The 19,083-nt window shown below is 37.9% G+C and overlaps 1 protein-coding gene across 4 annotated transcripts in view; it reads right to left on the bottom strand.

Moving 5' to 3' along the window:
• Nucleotides 1-1,480: 1,480 nt before the first annotated feature.
• The window catches only part of LOC129273952 (deleted in lung and esophageal cancer protein 1-like), a 32,961-nt gene continuing 15,358 nt past the window's right edge, over nt 1,481-19,083 (bottom strand). For 2 of the 4 annotated variants that reach the window (XM_064108463.1, XM_064108464.1), the window contains exons 15-30: nt 18,630-18,854; nt 18,090-18,254; nt 17,106-17,275; nt 15,928-16,081; nt 15,324-15,434; nt 14,752-14,900; nt 13,908-14,114; nt 12,546-12,771; nt 11,477-11,651; nt 10,605-10,951; nt 9,325-9,545; nt 8,552-8,894; nt 7,030-7,194; nt 4,926-5,079; nt 4,073-4,193; nt 1,481-3,627 (exon numbers count right to left, since the gene is read on the bottom strand). In XM_064108463.1, coding sequence (XP_063964533.1) covers nt 3,504-3,627; nt 4,073-4,193; nt 4,926-5,079; nt 7,030-7,194; nt 8,552-8,894; nt 9,325-9,545; nt 10,605-10,951; nt 11,477-11,651; nt 12,546-12,771; nt 13,908-14,114; nt 14,752-14,900; nt 15,324-15,434; nt 15,928-16,081; nt 17,106-17,275; nt 18,090-18,254; nt 18,630-18,854 — 3,057 coding nt within the window. In that variant the 3' untranslated portion in view covers nt 1,481-3,503. The remainder of the gene's footprint in view (nt 3,628-4,072; nt 4,194-4,925; nt 5,080-7,029; nt 7,195-8,551; nt 8,895-9,324; nt 9,546-10,604; nt 10,952-11,476; nt 11,652-12,545; nt 12,772-13,907; nt 14,115-14,751; nt 14,901-15,323; nt 15,435-15,927; nt 16,082-17,105; nt 17,276-18,089; nt 18,255-18,629; nt 18,855-19,083) is intronic. The other 2 variants (XM_064108465.1, XM_064108466.1) reach the window with 1 other exon arrangement.

Genomic DNA, 19,083 nt, shown 5'->3' with positions numbered 1-19,083 from the left:
TCATAAAATTGAAACTGTCTGATTTCATGACTCTCTTATTATTTGATTGATTTTGTTGAACCTTCATTTCTTTCGTTACATCCCTTGTAAAAATATTGTGAAAAACGTAAGGACTGTTTCAGACGAATTTGATGTCAATATGGACTTCTCTTTAAAGGGGCACTCCGGGCTGAAAATGATAAAGTAAAATTCACTGCAAATCAAGACGAAAACTTCCTCAAAATCTGATAACAAATAAGCAAGGAAGTGAATTCTAAAGTTAAGCAATATTTTGTGAAAACAATTATATGTAATAGGTGGGCTGATGATTTCATGGCTCGACTTTCCTTTTTCTTATTGCTATTACATAATGCGTCTTTCTTGTAACAAAATAAGTTGCAGCATCACCTTACACATTAAATCAATAGTCAATCTGTTTTTTTTTTATTACTTGGAGACAAAATTTGAATCAATATAATTTCTTATGAGTACAAAAGAGTAAGAGGGGATGTGACATATCAGTTTGTTTATTGAATATTCATGAAGACATTGCATAGAACCGTTTCACTGAAATCAAGAGAAATCTTTAACGTCACAACTTTGATGTTATTTTCACTTTTTGGTCTGATCTTATTTCATCTATTCAAATCATACTATTTTCAGCCTGGAGTACCCTTTTAGGCTGTAATGATAGATTGTAGAATTTAGGCCTACTATATATTGAGATGTCTTTCTTAGATCTCACTTGGCTAACATCACTGACTCAATGAACCAGGCATATTCAATAAAGTGGTGTCGATTCTCGAACTGTATGGCTAGCTTCCTTTCAAATCCACTCTATCTCATGACATTTCCCTTTCTCCAAATCCCCACATCTCTGATTTACCCCTGCCCCCCATCCCTCTTTCTTCTAATATAAAGGGGCCCTCACTGACCACATCATCTGTGGGAAAGGTCTCTCTAATCCTGCTCTCTATGCTTTTTGGATCATTCTGTCAGAAGTGTAAAGTCTGAAGTCTAAAGTTTAGAGGGGTGGGGGGGGGGGGGACATGGTGAATGGAAAAAAAAATTCTACACAGCTGCAACTGAGTGAGCAAAAATGTTCAACTTAGTACAAAAATATAATTTTATGATAGATTTTGATACATTAATTCGGAAAATAAAATATTTCACTTGTTTTTTCTTTCCTTTTTTTCTTGGCCATGAAAATTGTTGAGAGTCCATGGTCACAAAAGCCCCCCCCCCATCTATTAGCCACTGCAATTTGAACCAGCCTGTTTGTATCTCCTTTCTACCCCCTTTCTCAACCTCACATTCTCTCAGTTCTTCCCCTGTATATCTAACTCTCTTCTTTCGTCCGTGCATCTAGCACTGTTTATCTTTCTCTTCAATGATAGATAATATCAGACATCTGGCATTTATGCCCCCCCCCCCCATATTGGACATATTTGGATTACTATCAATAAGAAGACAAAATATATATTTTTTTTCATTTTAAAGAATTTCATAAATCTTATTTACAACTATTTACAAAGATATATCTATACACGCACGTTCATAAATAAAACGATGATAATCCAATATTTACATTCCAATACAAAAAATCTACATATATACATGTATATAAAAGAAACAAATCAAATCTTCTATGCATTACAGCAAAGATTAGCTAATTACAATGTCACTTATAATTTCACCTAGAAAGTGATGATTTTCATGAATATATACAAAATATTTTTCTTGCATTCTGAATGAAATTGTAAAGTTTGCATCTAGCAGACTGCTTGATAAGGGGGGGGGGTGGTGGCCCCCTCTTTCAGATCTATGAAGAAAAATGTATGTGATCACTGGCCAGCTACTATTCAAAACCGACAAATATTTAAGCATTATCAAATAATTGTGCAAATTCATGCAAAATAAAATTTGATGAGGGGATATAATCCCTTAAATGAAATATGGTACAATGCTTCTCCGGTGTTACACCTCAGGCAAGATATTATATGGACTTGAGAGTAATTAGTAAGGTTTTTTTTGTCAATCATGTTTGCATAAATATATTCATTACTCATTTCCAGAAATCAATTTTTATTCTCTATTTCTCACTTATTTAAGGGTTAAAGAAATGTCTTGTTGAGGGATCGGAAGATGAAAATAAATTGTAGTACATATTTTATTACTTATTTCCAGTACTTAATTTGTATTCTCTTTCTCGTCTTTACCTAAAGATTTAAAAAGACATTCTGGCAAACGAAGAAAACGATTATTGAATTTTAACCTGTTATCTTTAGTTTTCATATTATATTCTTTTGATGATGTTTTATTGAAGGGAGAATATCAGTTGAACAGTTTTTCCACTTCACACGATTGCTCCTCAAATACCCTCACACAATAAAGGTAAATACACAGGAGTGAGTTCTTGCCCAGCACAAACCTTATGATAATCCCCCAGATCACCTTGGGGGTCGGAATTCTATGGCCCTGAGCATGTGAAGTATACCCTAGTGTTGTATATCAGGGCCCTGTCTTACAAAGAGTTACAGTTGAACCAATCAGTCATAACTCTATGGAAATCCATCAGTGTCATAATTTTTTCTATCGGAAATTTGCACAATGTCCTTTGTAAACAAAGAGAAGCACAGTGAATTTTCAAGATAACAATGAATGCATGAATATACCTCATAGTTAGGAAATATTTTGAACAAACATGAATAATACATGTTGACGTTGCTGGCCGTCCATAGTTGCGATTGATCGGAACAATCGTAACTCTTTGTAAGACAGGGCCCAGGACAGGTTGTTTGTCTGGACAAGACAGGAATTTCTGGACCTAAGCGATCAATATTTCATTGATTGATAGAAAGAAGTATCAGACAATTTATCACAAAGCACATATACTCAAATATTTTTGCTGTTTAATGCATGAATTGTGAGAAATCCAGGGCAAAAGATGATGTTTTTATCAGTTTAATAGTCTAGACATCGGGCCACCCATCCTGTCAGTTATTCAATGTGGGATAATCAGGAACAACACTGCAAAAATGTTGGCTCATCTGGGAGTTGATGCACAAACTCACTCCTGTGTTCACATCTCCATGCTGACAATTAAAATTATGATAAAAGAATTTTGCTGGAATAGGAGGATGGTAATTTTGTATGTGATCCCCCAAATAGTTACTGTATACAGAGCGTGTGACTCACAACAGATTTGCTTCAAGTTATTACATTTGGGTGATTTTGATAAATCAGAGAAAACACTGGTTCTGAGGTGCATCATAAAAATCATTTCCCAGACATTTTGAGGAAGTATCTTTCAGAATCCAAAATTATCACTAGGTCCCTGTATCACAAGCCACAGCCGTTGATCATAAGTCACATGTGAACAATTGGTTACATTGACCACAATGTACAATCCATCATTGCAATCAATAATATGATCAATTGCTAATCTTTGTGTTACAGGATGCAAAAACTAAACTTTATATTTAATATCCACTGCAAGCTGGCCGGATGTGCAAGCATCATCATCATTGGTTGACCAAGGCTTCCTGTCGGCTGTCATATGAGCCTTGACCCTTGACCTGTAGGTACCTAGTTTCCTCCCCCAGGAGACCCCTGAAGACAAATGTACCAGCGTAGGATATATTGTGCCTGTAAGAATAGAACAATATAAAGTCATGAGACTGGATAAACAACAATTCAAATGACAAATTAATCAATATTTCATACCGGTTTAATTGTAACAGATTACCATCGGATGCTGAAAAGTCTAATCTATTTTCACAGTAAAAAATCTCAATTTCATACAAATATTTCTGAACTAAAGATATTGATGAACAATAAGATTATCCAGAGAGTCCACTCTGTTAAATTTTTAAGGTATTTTTATAAATGAAAACATGTCATGGACTGATCAAATTCATAACCATGAAGAAACAGTTACATAAAATTAATGAGAAAGAGTGATTCTCAGGAATCTTGATCATGATCTTTCCTATTTCATTAGAAATAAAAATTGCTTCATATTAATTTTTGGCTTAGTTAAATAAAAGGTTTAAGAGCAAAGACAGGGTTTAAAGCTGATGTTTGAACTTACGGTGGTGTAAAGTAGACAGTGAGAATGGTCTTGCTGTTGGAGACGTGAGTGACGTGTGGTTCCAGGTACCCGGCAGGGGGTGAGACTTCAAACACATTGTCTGACGTGGTCTTCTGGGAATCTGATGGAGTATTAAAGTAACACAAATGTTCACAATTATGAATACTAGTTACAGAGCTGCCAACATAATCAAGAACATTTCAGTATTTTAAAGGCTGAAAATCAGTATTTTGGTAAGAAAATTGGTACTTTCACAGAGATAGCATCGGACAACACATAAACTTGAAACTTTAGAAATCAGTTATTTGCATGAAACCACCAGTATTCTTTCTCATTTTTCAGTAATAATTACTGAAAACCAGTATTACTTGGCAGCTATGTAGTAATGAGCATGGGACACTCGGCAGAGAGGTAACAAGAGAGACGCATTGGATTTCAGAGAAAATTTGTCTACTTATGCAATAATTTTGGAGTTTTTATCCTGAATGATATCATTACAAATAAATATGAAAATATACATAAAGAGAAAGAGGAAAAAAGTCCTACAAAATTTTCAATCAATTCAAGATACAACACGTAATGCAGGTTAGATGTAGGTAATCTCTGAATTGGCAATCAAATTAATATGTAAAATTAACTATCAAATCAGTAAAAGCAATTTTTAAAACCAAATTTTGCAATTATCTATTTTTTTTCATGTCATAATCATTTTCCTCATGTCAAAAACTGTAAGAAAAAAATTGAAACATAGGAAATTATCAATTTTAAGAAGAGCATTTTTCCAAGAATTTTTAAACCTCACTCAATGAAGAGAGAAGTGGTCACATTATGCAAAGGGTATTCTGAAACTGACCGTATGAGACTGTCCAGTAGGATCCCGAGGCCGTCCTGTTGCTGATGGTCACTTCCAAGCTTCTCTCTTGACCGACAAGACAGACCCCAAAGTCCAGCACCATGGGGGTCAGCTCAATAGACGGCAGGACTATAACAGCATACAGAGGCAGTTTCTATAAGTGATGAAACAAAATATGACAAAGTTTTCATTTTGGACAGGGAGGCAAACTGGTTCAACGGAGAGATTCATGCAAAAAATCCCCTCTCACAAAAATATGGTGGACTCTACTAAATCTACCTCACACTTAGGAGTAGTCAATGGGGCGGAATACTGTCACGAACAGGATAGTTTACTAGCAAAAGTATTGCATTTGAATTCGCAGAGAATTTCTTGATATTTCTCCCCATTTGACTACGTATCACATTTTTCACTCAGCATATTTCCTGAGAAATAACCTTTAATTTTACCTAGGAGTGACTCCAAACTTTGAAAATAAATAATCTTAACATTTAACAAAAACTTATACCTCGGTCACATTTGCTCTACAGCGGCAGTATGGCGAGTCGAAAACAGCCGTTTTATTCATTTTTATTCAAACCACCTATATTAAAGTGATCATTTCAATTTGTTCTGATTTAAAAAATTCTCATTTTGGTTCTTGAAAATGGGCTTAACATTAGGCTTATAGTGTAAAAATACCATCCCAAAAGTTTCAAAGTATTATATCCACAGGATCAATTTTAAAACCTTAAAGATGTAAGCCAAAGTTTGAAAATAATTGGGAGTTGGTTTCAATGACTATGTGTAGGGGAAGGCGGGGTAAGTTGAGCATAGGGGCAAGTTGAGCCACCGCCCCCAGGCCAATAATAAATTAGTTAGACATTATGGTGGTGTCATGTATTGATGACCCATTACATAACCCTTAACCCCACCACATTGTTTTCAACTTTGAAACAAAAAGTACTTTTTTTAGAGGGGAAAATACAAATTTCAGCCAAAAAAGTAAAAAAGGGTGTGAAATAGATAAGTGTTTTTTACACACACACTTCTTTACATATAATAAAGCATATGAACAACATTGTCAGTCCAGGTATGGATCTTCATTCTCGTCACAGTTTTTTACATGATGGATACATAAGAAATGTGTGGATGCGAAATTATCGCATTAAGTTCGGACTGGGGTAAGTTGAGCCATGGTAATTCTTATGGTAATGTAAATAAAAACACAATCAAACCTTAATAAGTCATCGATATGCAGGCAGAAAAGAGCAAATTCACATGACAGTTCTTTTACTTTTAGAGAATGTTAGTATTTTTAGAGAATTAGCAAGTGAAAAGACTTTAAATAAAATATTGACATGCTGGTTCTTCCCGCATACATTTTGTACATAGTTTTTGTGGCTCAACTTACCCCCGAAGGTGGCACAACTTACCCCACAGATGGGGCAAGTTGTGCCACTTGACATCGTTTTTTTCAAAGGTCACAACGACTTTCAGTGTGTGGGTAGAAAGTTGAATATAGGTGAAAAAGATTTCCCAATAATCATATTTAAAGGCAAGGTACTTATTTCTACAATATCATTAGTCATATCAATTCTATCATGCAAAATGCAAAAAGTGTCACAACTTACCCCGCCTTCCCCTATACAGTGAACCTGTGCACCACAGCACACGAACTCTAGATGAACACAGCATGGCCTACATACAGTGTGTACTAGGAATGTTCAGTGCAGCTAATAGCGTGTGTGTGTAAATAGGAGATACACACAACAGAAGGCAGTCAAAATAGCCAACGGACTTTTTGAATTGGAGTAAACTGGTCATAAGCTTAACCTGTCTACTAGACGGTTCTCAAAATCAAGCTAATAAATTGCTACTTGTATCTAAATTAGAGTTTTTCATTCTATATTGTGGTTTGTTTCAGGGTTTTTGAGGACAAATACATGCACTCATACACATGTTTTGTCTCAGTTTGAGAATTTTTTAAATCAGCTGCTCACAAAGTTAAACGATCCCTTTAAGCCGTAAAGCAAATGTGACCAAGGTATTAATGATAATAATAATAATTGGCATTTATATAGCGCTTTATCAATCTACGACTGTTGTTCTTCTCAATCCTCACCTGGACGGTGCTATTGGTGTAGCAGAGCTGAAGATCTTTGCGGATGTGCAGCTTACGTCCTCTGTCCTCGCATGTCAGCAGGACGCCCTCTTTGGTCTCGTTGAGAAGAAGCTGCTCGAGGTTGTTCATGATTAAACCCAGGTCCAGCTGGAATGCAAGCTTGATCTGTGACATACAAACAAAATCAAATATAAATACCTAAGCATTTAGACCCGAGTATTCAGGAATGCTGCAAGAAAATGTTTGTAATCCATTGTAAATTTCAAAAGCAAATTCAATGATAGATCAATTTATACTAAAGCCAATCAATTCAAAGTGTAGTAGGTTTCACGGTTCACCATGTATCGATCTTGGGCAAGTGAGATTGGGTGGTCCTTTTCAGGACCAACACTTGCCCAAGATAGATACATGTTGTACCGTGAAACCTACTACACTATTCTTCTTCGCCATGGAAACCTTCAGAAGTTACAAATTTATTCATACTTGCTGATGCAATAGGCAGATCAGCTTTCAAATGGAAATTTGCAATAGAATGGATGACTTTCAATCGACTTTGGAACCTGAATTAGAATTGCAATTGATTGCAAGTTTCTTGCAAATGCCCCATTAGAATGAAATATCTCTTGTATTCATGGTAAAACCGACTTTAGTCAAGCTAATTAAAATTGTTTTAAGAATAATATTAAGTATAACAAACTGTAGCTCCATTGACAAAAAAAACAACAACGTCAAAAGCAACATACTTAAACATGAAGATAAAGCAGACTAAACAACGTTCTGACATGTTCAGCTACCCACATTTTCATCAAAAAATGATTTTCATTACAGATCGAGCATGCAATCTTAAACACATAGGAGTAATGCCGAAATTTGTTCACAAATTATTATTACATCCTATAAAAGCCTCTTTATTTACTATCCATTGTCCATGGCGGACTGCATTTGCATATTAATGAGTCAGAAAAAGAGGATCGAGGGTATTTGTATTCTTGTTCATCGTGACTTAGCCGTGAACCAGAATAGCCTGGTGGTTGAGTCGCTGCCTGGCAAGCAGTAGATGACAGGCTCGAATCCCACTGGTTTCAATTTTTTCTGACTTATGATTTTCATTACAGATCGAGCATGTGATCTTAAATACATAGGAGTAATGCCGCAAATTTGTTATTACCTAATATTAAAGCCTCAATATTTACATATTTTCATTGCAGATAAACCAAGTCCAATCTATCAGCATAGTATCTTCTCACCTATATTATTACTATTTCTTTGTTCAAATTTCTTTCATCCTCTCCAAAAAGGCTTATCAAAACTAAAAATAATCAATTCGGTCAATTCACACAAGTATGATTGTATGGCTTACATTACGACAACAGCGGTGGTGCCTGTGTAATATCATTCAAATAATAAACACAATTGATGAAATGCTCGATCCGTTTTACAAGAATCTCAATTTATCAAATCAAATCATATATAACCTATCTCCCTAACATCCTCTTAAAAATATAAATTCACTAAAGCTAACCTGCATGTTATGTTGCGTTGGAAGTGAATACAGCTTTCCTGCTTCCGTGACCTCTGACCTTACATTGACGACCGTCCCCTTCTTGGTCTTCTTGGTAACCGGGTCCACCCGCTGCAGCAGGAAGGGCAGCGGGGTGACGGCCTGGAAGGATAGGGGAGTCTGGGTATTGTTGGTCAGGGTGGCGGTCAAGCTGGTCAGGTGGCATGCATGGAGGGCCGTGGAGCGGACGGCTGGGCGGTCGTGGAGGGTCGGGGTGGGTGGGATGGGCGGGTCTAGGTCCAGGAGCTTGCTTGCGGCGGTGTGGTAGGTGAGGCCCTCCTCGTCGGGGGTCTCTACGGTGACACTATCATGAGAAAAAAAACTCAGAGTATTGAATGTGATATTGCTGGGTGAGACTGTAAGAAATGAAAACAAGTAAGATATATTTTTGATTGGTGTTTAAGGTTTGTAAAATATCTAATGAAGAAGAATTATGGTATCCTTCTCCACCATCACCAAATCATCATAATTATCATCATCATCATGGACATCAACATCGAAATCGTCATCATCAATTTCATCATAATCATCATAACCATCATCATCATTATCATCACCGTCATCATCATTTCATTATGATCATGATTATCACCATCATCATCATCATCATTATCCTATTCATGCTCATCATCAACATAACCATTGTTCACTGCTTATAATACAATTTGTTTTATCTGTTCTGGTGTATCGATGCTCCTTAAAGTAAAAAAAAAAAGAAGATAATGATGGCTTACAAGGCAGTCTTGATGTAAGCTGTGAAATCCAGTCGTAGCGGAGGCACCTGGAACGCTTGACCTCGGGTCACCGAACCGGGCTGGTTGAGGAGCTCGGGTTCATCAAGGCTAAGGTATCCCAAGGCATAGCCGACGCAGTCAGAGGACTCCTGGCTCGGAAGATGACAGACCTCAGGAGAGAAGCTGGCCACGATGTTTGCCGTCCCGCGGCCGGGAATCACCTTTGAAGGAAGGAGGAAAAAAGTCCATTGTCATCACCATGATATTCTATTTCGCATTTCAAGATACATCGAACTAAGTGCTTAGGTTATAATACATGTGTAGAATATGAATAAGTAAATGATGTGGTATCATTTACAGAAATTTTGTATGTATCAATCACAAAAAATAAACCATTCTAAGAACAGGCATGATATTCCCCTATGAAATAAATTTGAAAAGTAGCCAAGGGTGGCTAAGTCCCCGCCGAAGTCCGAGACCCCCCGGTCAGGGTTACAAGCTCTAGCATAGTAAAGAAATGGAGAGTGTTTTTTCAAGGTGAATCTGCATGATAGCTGGCTACGATGTTTGCCGTCCCGCGGCCACGTATCACCTTTAAAATGAAGGAGGTATAAAGTCCACTGTCATCACCCTGATATTCTATTTCGCATTTCAAGATACATCGCACTAAGTGCTTAGGTTATATTACCTGTGTAGGATATGAATGAATAAATGATGCAGCATCATTTACAGCAATTTGTATGTATTAATCACAAAACTAAACCGTTCTAAGAATTGAAGTAATGAAGAGCATTATTCATTCAGTCTGAATTCAAATTATGTAGAATTATTGCAGACTAACAAATACAAATCCACTTCTATCCAAAGTTCATTATTATAATAAACATAATCATATTTTTTTCATCATATTTATCATTACTCATGAAACAATTCTATCAAGTATGAACGTGTATATGTTCCTATTCATAGTAGAGGGTATTGTAGTCCCCTAAAAATTCTCCTGAATTGAGGATTTGTAAAGTGTAGTGAATATGGAGAAAAGTGGGTGCTGGATGTACAAAAATTTTGATTATTTCATGAAATCGCCCATAAAAGAAAAGGATGTAAAAAAAAAACTCCAGAAAGCTTTAAATTGATCAATAACACAACTAAACGAATACAAGCATTAGTTTGAAATGTCCAAAACAAACAAAAGAACATCACATCGTTGTAGTAAACATTATTACATCGTTTGCATCACTATCATTTATTGTACCAATATTATCATTATCATTTCTCACCATTTGTTTCTTGTCAATACTGAATGGGCCATCAGCAGGAACGCCTTCATGCTCTCTCATCAAGACACTTAGAACCTTGGTCTTATCCTTCTCACACGCTTCTAGATCATCGGCTATCTTGGACAGCAGCCCGTCACGACCGCAATCAGCCTCTTCCCCGGTCTCAGGGTCGCCGTCACATCTCTCATCGCTCTGCCGCATGCCATCGATGACATCGTCGTCCTCAGGGACGACCTCGGCACCGCTGGGGTCAAGGATGGGGAAGGGATCACCGTAGATGACCTGGAGGTCAATCAACTTGCGGTCATCTTCCATCAGGTTGAAGAGCCTCCAGTCGATGCGCATTCCTGAATATTAACATTTCCATTAAAGTAATAATAATCATACTTGTTAATATAAAGCGCTTATCCCTTTAGAAGTCTCAAAGCACTGTAATTATAGTCATTCGGTTCGTGTTTGACCGCTTCCACGCACAGGTGATGCTAAAACAGCAAAAAATTAATCTTTTACATTTGTGGGCTACTTTTTACAACCAACTGCCGAAATCTGCCACATTGGACAAGCTTTAACATTGATCAGGGATTTTCTGGGGCTTTTTTATATTTTCCAAGGCTCTTTCGTAATTTTTCCCCCTTACATTGTACAGTAACTTTTAAAGTCATGACCTTGAGGTGACAGAAGTAGATGCAGAAGAAGCAAGTGGTGGAGGAAAGTGGAGGGAGAGGGATGAGGGTGATTTCCGTGAGAGGCAAATCTGGCCAAACTGACGTTGAGGTCTAAACTGAATGTAAAAAGCCAGGATTACTACTAGTACTTCTGATGATGATTAAACAAACGAGGGGATCAAGAAGTCTGAAGGAAGTCAAACTCACCATAGGGGCTGTTGTTCATTATCTTGAGTGGCCTGTTGATGGGTGGCACGCCACAGACGTGGGTTCCGAACCTGACGAACGGAATCTGACCCTTGATGGTGGCCATCTGAAACTTGAGGGGGCAACCGGTCACTCCCATACTGACCGGAATACAGACTGGCTCTAAGTCGGATACCTGAAAAGGAAATAAATGATAATAATAACATAGCGCTCAATACATCTCAACTGCTTCTCTCAAGCGCTGTACAGTAATATGGAATTTGAAAGGGCAACTCGTCACTCCCATACTGATCGGAATACAGACAGGCTCTAAGCTGGATACATGAAAAGGAAATATATGATAATAATAATAATAACATAGTGCTCAATACATATGAACAACTTCTCTCAAGCGTTGTACAGTAATATGAAATTTGAAAGGGCAACTGGTCACTCCCATACTGATTGGAATACAGACAGGCTCCAAGTTGGATATCTGAAAAGGAAATGAGTGATGATAATAATATTTTGCTTTTACGTAGCACTCAATACATCCAAATAACGTCTCTAAGCGACCCCAGTCATCGGATCCCAGCATGAGCTAAAAACCTGTCATCAAATCATCAAGAAGTACTGGGATAACCCCTTTTCAAGCTCTTTATAGCCTTCTGGTTCTTCCCATACTTCTCCTATTTACTTAATTTCAAATTCATATACTCATGTGTTACGTCATTACTTCAATCTTTTCAGTTTAACTGTTTTCATGTATTAATTTTCTGTTGTGTTTAATCATGAAAAATAAAATTGATAAATCAATCAATCAACCGAATAGATCCCTTCCCTTGCCTTTATTTCTTCCTGCCCTTTCCTGGCCATACTTCCTTTCCTATTTTGTATTGTATTTGTATTAGAGGCCACAAGCTTTTGCTTTTAGGGAATTACACCTTCTTCCATTAACAAATCTGTTCTATATTTCCACTCTATTATGATGATTTTGTATGGATTATATTGAAAATTGATATTTTGTGAAAATGGAAGAAAATAAATGTTTCACTGACTTCGAAAATTTGAATAAAAACCATTGTTCTACCCTGCATGTCAGCTGGTCGGTGTAGTTGCCCCACATATCACTATAAGCCGTCACGGCCACCTCTAGGGTGGCAAATGGTTCCAGGACCCCTGAGCAGGGCTGGACCAGGAATGCTGTTCCTTGGTCCTCTCTCAGTATAGCCTTCATACAGTCTGATTGGCTCTGAGCCAGGGACTTGCTCCTGGGGTCTGCCAGGTTGGCCGTCCTGCTCAGTAATGCACCATGCCTGCAGATTGAATGAGAAAATAATGATAATAATCCATACTTGTATGGTACAAATCACATATAAGGTACCCCACAAGTCAGTGCCGCATCTTTTAGCAGATATCCCACTATAAAGGTGCTAAGCAGCTTTCAGAACAGCTTTCCTGCGCTCCAAATTGCTTTGTCTATGATAAAACGTAATAATCAGTAATGAAAGTCCACTTTAGCGATCCTGCACGACAGATGCGGCGAAGACTTTCGACAAAGTACCTAATCATCTCATGTCTGCGTTTCTCAACGATTTTTAACACTATTGCCCTGGCCTTAGCCGGCAGACTTTTCCAGCTTACAAGGAATCAGCCAGGTACCCATTAACCTCACCTGGGTTGAGTGTGGCAAATGCAGATAAATGCCTTGCTAAGGTACATTAGCGCTGCAGCAGGGATTTGAACCCAGTACCTTGCAGTTTAAGGACTGAGGATTTTTCCATAGCAGCCTCCCACATGACGCCATAATCTTTAAAGGGATGGTCCGGGCTGAAAATATTTATATCTTAATACATAAAGTCGAATTCACTAAGCAAAATGCCGAAAATTTAATCAAAAATCGGATAACAAATAATAAAGTTATTGAAGTTTAAAGTTTAGTAATATTTTGTGAAAACAGTTGTCATGAATATTCATTAGGTGGGCTTCTGATGTCACATCCCCACTTTCCGTTTTCTTATGTTGTTACATAAAAATCATATGTTTTTCATTATTTCATACTTGAGTGAATAATATGTCTCCCTTATAATGAAATAAAGTTGCAGCAATAAATATCTAATGCACTAAATCAGTTGTCAATCCAATTTTTCTAGTTCTTGGAGGAAAAAATTTGAATAAACCTAATTTCATGTAATAAAATACAAAAGAAAAAGTGGGGATGTGACATCATCAGCCCACCTAATGAATATTCATGACAACTGTTTTCACAAAATATTGCTAAACTTTAAAATTCAATAACATTGTTATTTGTCATCCAATTTTGATGAAATTTTCGGCATTTTGCTCAGTTAATTTTACTCTATTTATTAAGCTATGAATACTTTCAGCCCGGACCATCCATTTCAATTAAGAATCTTTCATTGTTCCCTTCTTAAAGGCTCTGCAACCTTACCTCCTGGGACTGTCAGCAGTGGGTCTATCCGTCTGAGGCGGAGTAGGGGGTTTCCCTGCAGTATATCTATCCACGGTGAGTGAGAACGGAGCCGGGATGGCTGTGTGGTTGGTCAGGTAGACCAATCTCTTGGGCGTGGTCGCCAGTTCCACATCGTCGCCAAAGTCCAAGGCAAGCGGAGCATCGTCGTTACAAGGTTCCGGAAGCCTGATGAGTTGAAAAGAAATGGAAGTGTAGGTTTGGTTAATAAAGTTGGGAGACGTGCCCCCCCCCACACTTTTCAGACCTCTATTTCCTTTCTCTACATACTACGTTCTGCACAGATGCTGCTCAGCCCTGCTCTATAGAACCCCATTACGAAACATACCTATTCACATGCAATTTTAAGTTCATTTAACCTTGTTTCAGAAGGAATAAGAGAGTGAGCACTTCATCTGTGTACTTACAATAAGTTATGCAAATAAATTGGGTGTGCAGGAAAGGATAACATTTTCAGATTTTTTCCAGAAATTAAAGTGATCTCTTGATACATATTTCATTTGTATGGTTCTCAGAACCAGGGATATAGTCAAGGCCTGTACTTCGGAGTCATGAGGCTGTTGGAGAAACCTTCTCCCATAGATTTTGTACACTGGTGGCATCAGAAATATCTAAGTGTAGCAAGTAAATGATAATAACCAGTGACTTAGCCAAGGCCAGTACATCCGAGGCACGAGGCCGCTGGCGAAAAACCCGCTCCCATAGACTTTGTACGTGACTCGGCCTGGGGCCGAGGCCGACAAAATCTGGCCTCAAGACTGACCTCGAACACATCCCTGCTCAATACCACACTAGATCACATTACCTGTCTTCCGTATCCATCACAGTAGATGGTCTGATGTCGGGTGTCCTGTAGGTCACCCTTAGTCCCTGGACATCACCCGACAAAGCTAGGAATATAGGCTTGACCATTCCGCTGACCAAACAAGGTATCCATACATCAGACAATGGGCCCTTGGGTAGGAAAGAGAGAGATTGAGAGCTATATTATCTATCACCACTGCAAAGCAAGTGACAGAGGAAGCTTATACCCTGAATCATGGAACTATTCAAGGTTTCTTGAAAAACCAACAGTATGCATTTGGGAGAGATGCCACAAGGGCCGTGGAAATTTACTGAACTTTTGTGAAAGTATACCTAGTGGATGAAAACAAATATATATCACTTTTTTTGGGGGGGATAAGATATATTTAAAAAAAGTATTGAAAATATGTAGTATACAGAAAATGTGTATTAGAGCAAAATCATTCAGTCTTTAACAGGTTTGAATAAATTAACATGATAGAGCTATTGCGCTACATGGTGATATCTGTACCTACATTTCATCTAACAATGAATTTTCTAAAAATGGACTCTCAGAGAGTTGATGTATCATACCTGTTCTTTGGCTACAATTGTCACCGACACAGGAAGCTGTTCATGTGGTCCCAGAATGCCTTGCTCCGGGTCAAAGGTCAATGAACAAGTTGATGACTGCTTCCCTTTGGGCTACAAATTATCAAAACACGAAACAAGTAAACAAGTATTACAATTGTTGTATCTGATAATAGTTTAATGCATAGATATAGTTCCGAGCAACTATGAATGAGATGATATACACCACACTTTTTTCCACGGTAAATAGGTATTAATTGCATATCCCTTCTCATAAATTCTCGACAAGTTGTTATGGAGTCTCTCCAACAATCAGGGCATCATTTGGCATATCATGTATTGGGAGTATGCTTAATACCCAAAGATGACAGTTGAAATAGTACAAAGGCTTTACAAGTGCCATCGCTTAATCAATTTTGTAAAGCCGATGTAGTAACGTTATTATGTCACCATGGCACGATATGTTATCTCACCACATTCATTTGACATATGAAAAGTTGCAGGTTAACATAGCGAGATGGCTGACATGCAATTTTTCATGACTCGAATTGGCGAGATAACGTACCTCACCACGTTGACATAATCAAGATCAAGATGCATTGCTTACCTGTTGCCATTGGTACGATGCCGGTAGCATGGTCTGGTTGAAGAGCTGTACGGTGTGAGTGACAGGAATTCCTTGATAGATCTCAGGTAGCTCAAGGGTACTCTCCAGGACACAGACCTGAGGGCTCTGGACCTCACCATACACACCAACATACCTAGAGGTGAAGGAAGTTATAAAGTCATTTCTTATTAAATCAGATGGTTTCCAAAAACTCCCTAAAACTTATTCAGTCAGTTTTTTTTAACTCCACAAGGAAAATCTCTGGTAGCTCCAGGATGCATGCAAGAATACACACCAGAGGATTACTGAACCTCGCCATATACAATTTACCATGCATCACTCATATTTTATGCATAAGGTCTCATATGGAAGAGGAAAAGATGGATGTTCAAGTTATGAACCTTTTTTCCTGAAAAGATAGCAGTTAAAGCCAGAAACACCCACTCAAAATCGTAATTTGCTCGTGCAAATGAAAATGTGGTAGCACCATTTTCCATTTTTCTAACTCAGTCAAGCCTACATTATGAACGTTGAGATGGGCTTTAAATGAAAGAGGGGAAGCAGATCTTTTCATTGATGTACATCTAATGAAGCAAATTTATGATCATGATGGCACATGATTACACTGAATTACGGTTTCCTCTTTTCTGGGATGCACTTTACAGTGAAGGAATTTAAATGCAATATAAGCAATACAACATAGATGTCTTTGCCTGCATGCCTGGCTGAACAGAATAAGGATTAACAAATATTGTCCGGTTGGAGTTAGCTATTCATTAGCAGATATCACGCAATATTCCTTCATATTGGTTTATCGACATATTATTCATATCATTATCTAACCGGACATGGTGGCTCAGTGGTAAAGCATCTGCCTTATGAACGGGAGGTTGTGGGTTCGATCCCAGACCTAGTCATATCAAAGACAAAAAAATAGAATCTTCTTGTTTTTTAGGCGCTTGAAATATTAGAATAGAGAAGGGTAACAATAACTTTATGTAATGCAGGGCCCGCTGGGAGAACAATTCAAAAAGCTGAAGTGGCTGTCCTGGGTAAAACAAGAATTATCATTATTATCATTATTATACTTTTTTTACATTACCAAAGAATATGGGGAAGCACAAAATATTCTGGCCAATATTTATTTATTCACTGGACTCCCATCCGCCCCTCCTTACCCAGTTTTGCCGCCCTCTACAGTCAGCTCAATGACAGAGTCTATCTGACGATGGCGGGCCGGAGTAAGGACAACCTCTACCAGAACAGACAAGAGAGGGCCTAGCTCTCCACTGCTGGGTGTGATGGTGAACTCGGAAATATCCTGAAATATACAGAAGGAAGAGTGCAGCTAATGGATTTTGGATAGAAACAACATAGAGAAACTTGTAAATAAATTTAAAAATATTACATAACATTTAAATCAATCTTGCCCTTGTTCTACTTTTCTCATTAGCATAACGTAAATTATTGTCTAATCTGATTTGCTATAAACACAACTTACACATGAAAGAATTTCAAACATTTATTCTAAGTTGATAAGGTGTTGAATATGATAGTAAGATAGTGATAAGTACCTTACAATTGGTAAATACATGTCACATAATATTAAATTTTTTTGGCTCATCGCAGTGCATTAGTTAGGTTTCCACCACAAATTTACATTGCACACTATATCAGGCACTATCAGGTTGATTATGAGCGCACCAAGAATATATCGTAGACCTTTTAAAGACGTGTCACTATGGTGGCCAGCCACTAAGTTGCCCAAAATGAATTCTGAAATTTTCATTCTGCTTCAATTAGGCTCATAATATAAGCACATTCTCCATTAATAATAATAATAGGCATTTATATAGCGCCATCTATCTAGAAATATTCTATTCCGAGGCGCGTTGTTATTATTATTATTACCCCGGCTTTAGCTCGAGCTGCCTTTCGGCGCTCGTGCATTCAAGGAAGTAATCCTGCCGGGTACCCATTCACCTCACCTGGGTCGAGTGCAGCACAATGTGGATAAATTTCTTGCTGAAGGAAATTACGCCATGGCTGGGATTCGAACCCACGACCCTCTGTTTCAAAGTCAGGAGACTTATCCACTGGGCCACAATGCTCCACTTCATTCCTTGGGGAGTATTCCTTATAAAAATAACAAAATACCGTACCTGACCAGACTGTTGATCTTTAAGCAGGAATTCTGCACTCTCTTTCAGATTCCAATTAGCAGGGAACTGACTCTCGTTGGTCAGATAGAACTGCTTCTTTACCGTCTGACCCAGGCGTACCAATCCAAAGTCAAGTGAGGGCGTCTCGATCGAGACCTCAGGACCCTGTGGAAAAAAAGAGGTTTAATGAATTATCGGTATGAACTTCTTTTCTTTTAAAATGGGACAATTCTATCATGTCTTTTATAAGTCCAACCCCAACTTTTCAGTCAAATTGGTTTGCTTAATTGATTTGGGGTTTAAATTAAGATGTTAAATGGTTTGTAGTAGTTTTCATTTAAAAAAAAGAACAAATGGCAACCAAGATCAGAGGGGAGGGCCATCATTGTAATCATTGGAAATGGAAATATACGAAATGAAAAATATGAAATGCCCCACCCCCTTCACCCCAACCCCCGGTCCTTAATACATCTGAATAGCCTAGTCCTTTTAGGGTTAAACCAAAACTATAATAATCTATTCCATCAATCATTCATTCACCTTGACATCAGCCACCACCCTGAGCGGTACAGTCGATTCCTGGTGGTCAATCTGGCAGTGTAAGGTATAGTCAATGTGTCCAGGATGACCGCCTATGATGGTCATCTCGAGTTCTACCGAGCTCTCGGGCGGTATCTGACCCTCCGGGGTCTGGACCTCGATGATGTGACTGTCCTTCAATGAGGTCCAGTGGAACACGACTGGAAACTTGCTGTAGTTCAACATCTGAAATACATGAATGTGGGTCGAAAGCAGAATTTAAACTTCATAAAAACAATGGTTCATATAAATGCAAAAGAAATTAACATATATATACAGGAAAAGTACCAATAAAAAACACAAATGCTCAAGAAATAACTCAAAAGAAATTAATCAATATTCAAATTAATCAATATTCAAAATGCCCTTCCTTTTGTACAAATAGTATATTACAGAGCTGCCAACCACACTTGAC

The sequence above is a fragment of the Lytechinus pictus genome, chromosome 13 (assembly GCF_037042905.1).
Source record: "Lytechinus pictus isolate F3 Inbred chromosome 13, Lp3.0, whole genome shotgun sequence".
NCBI lineage: Eukaryota > Metazoa > Echinodermata > Echinoidea > Temnopleuroida > Toxopneustidae > Lytechinus > Lytechinus pictus.
The sequence above is the reverse complement of the archived record's forward strand: the minus strand, read 5'-3'. Positions and strand labels throughout refer to the sequence as shown.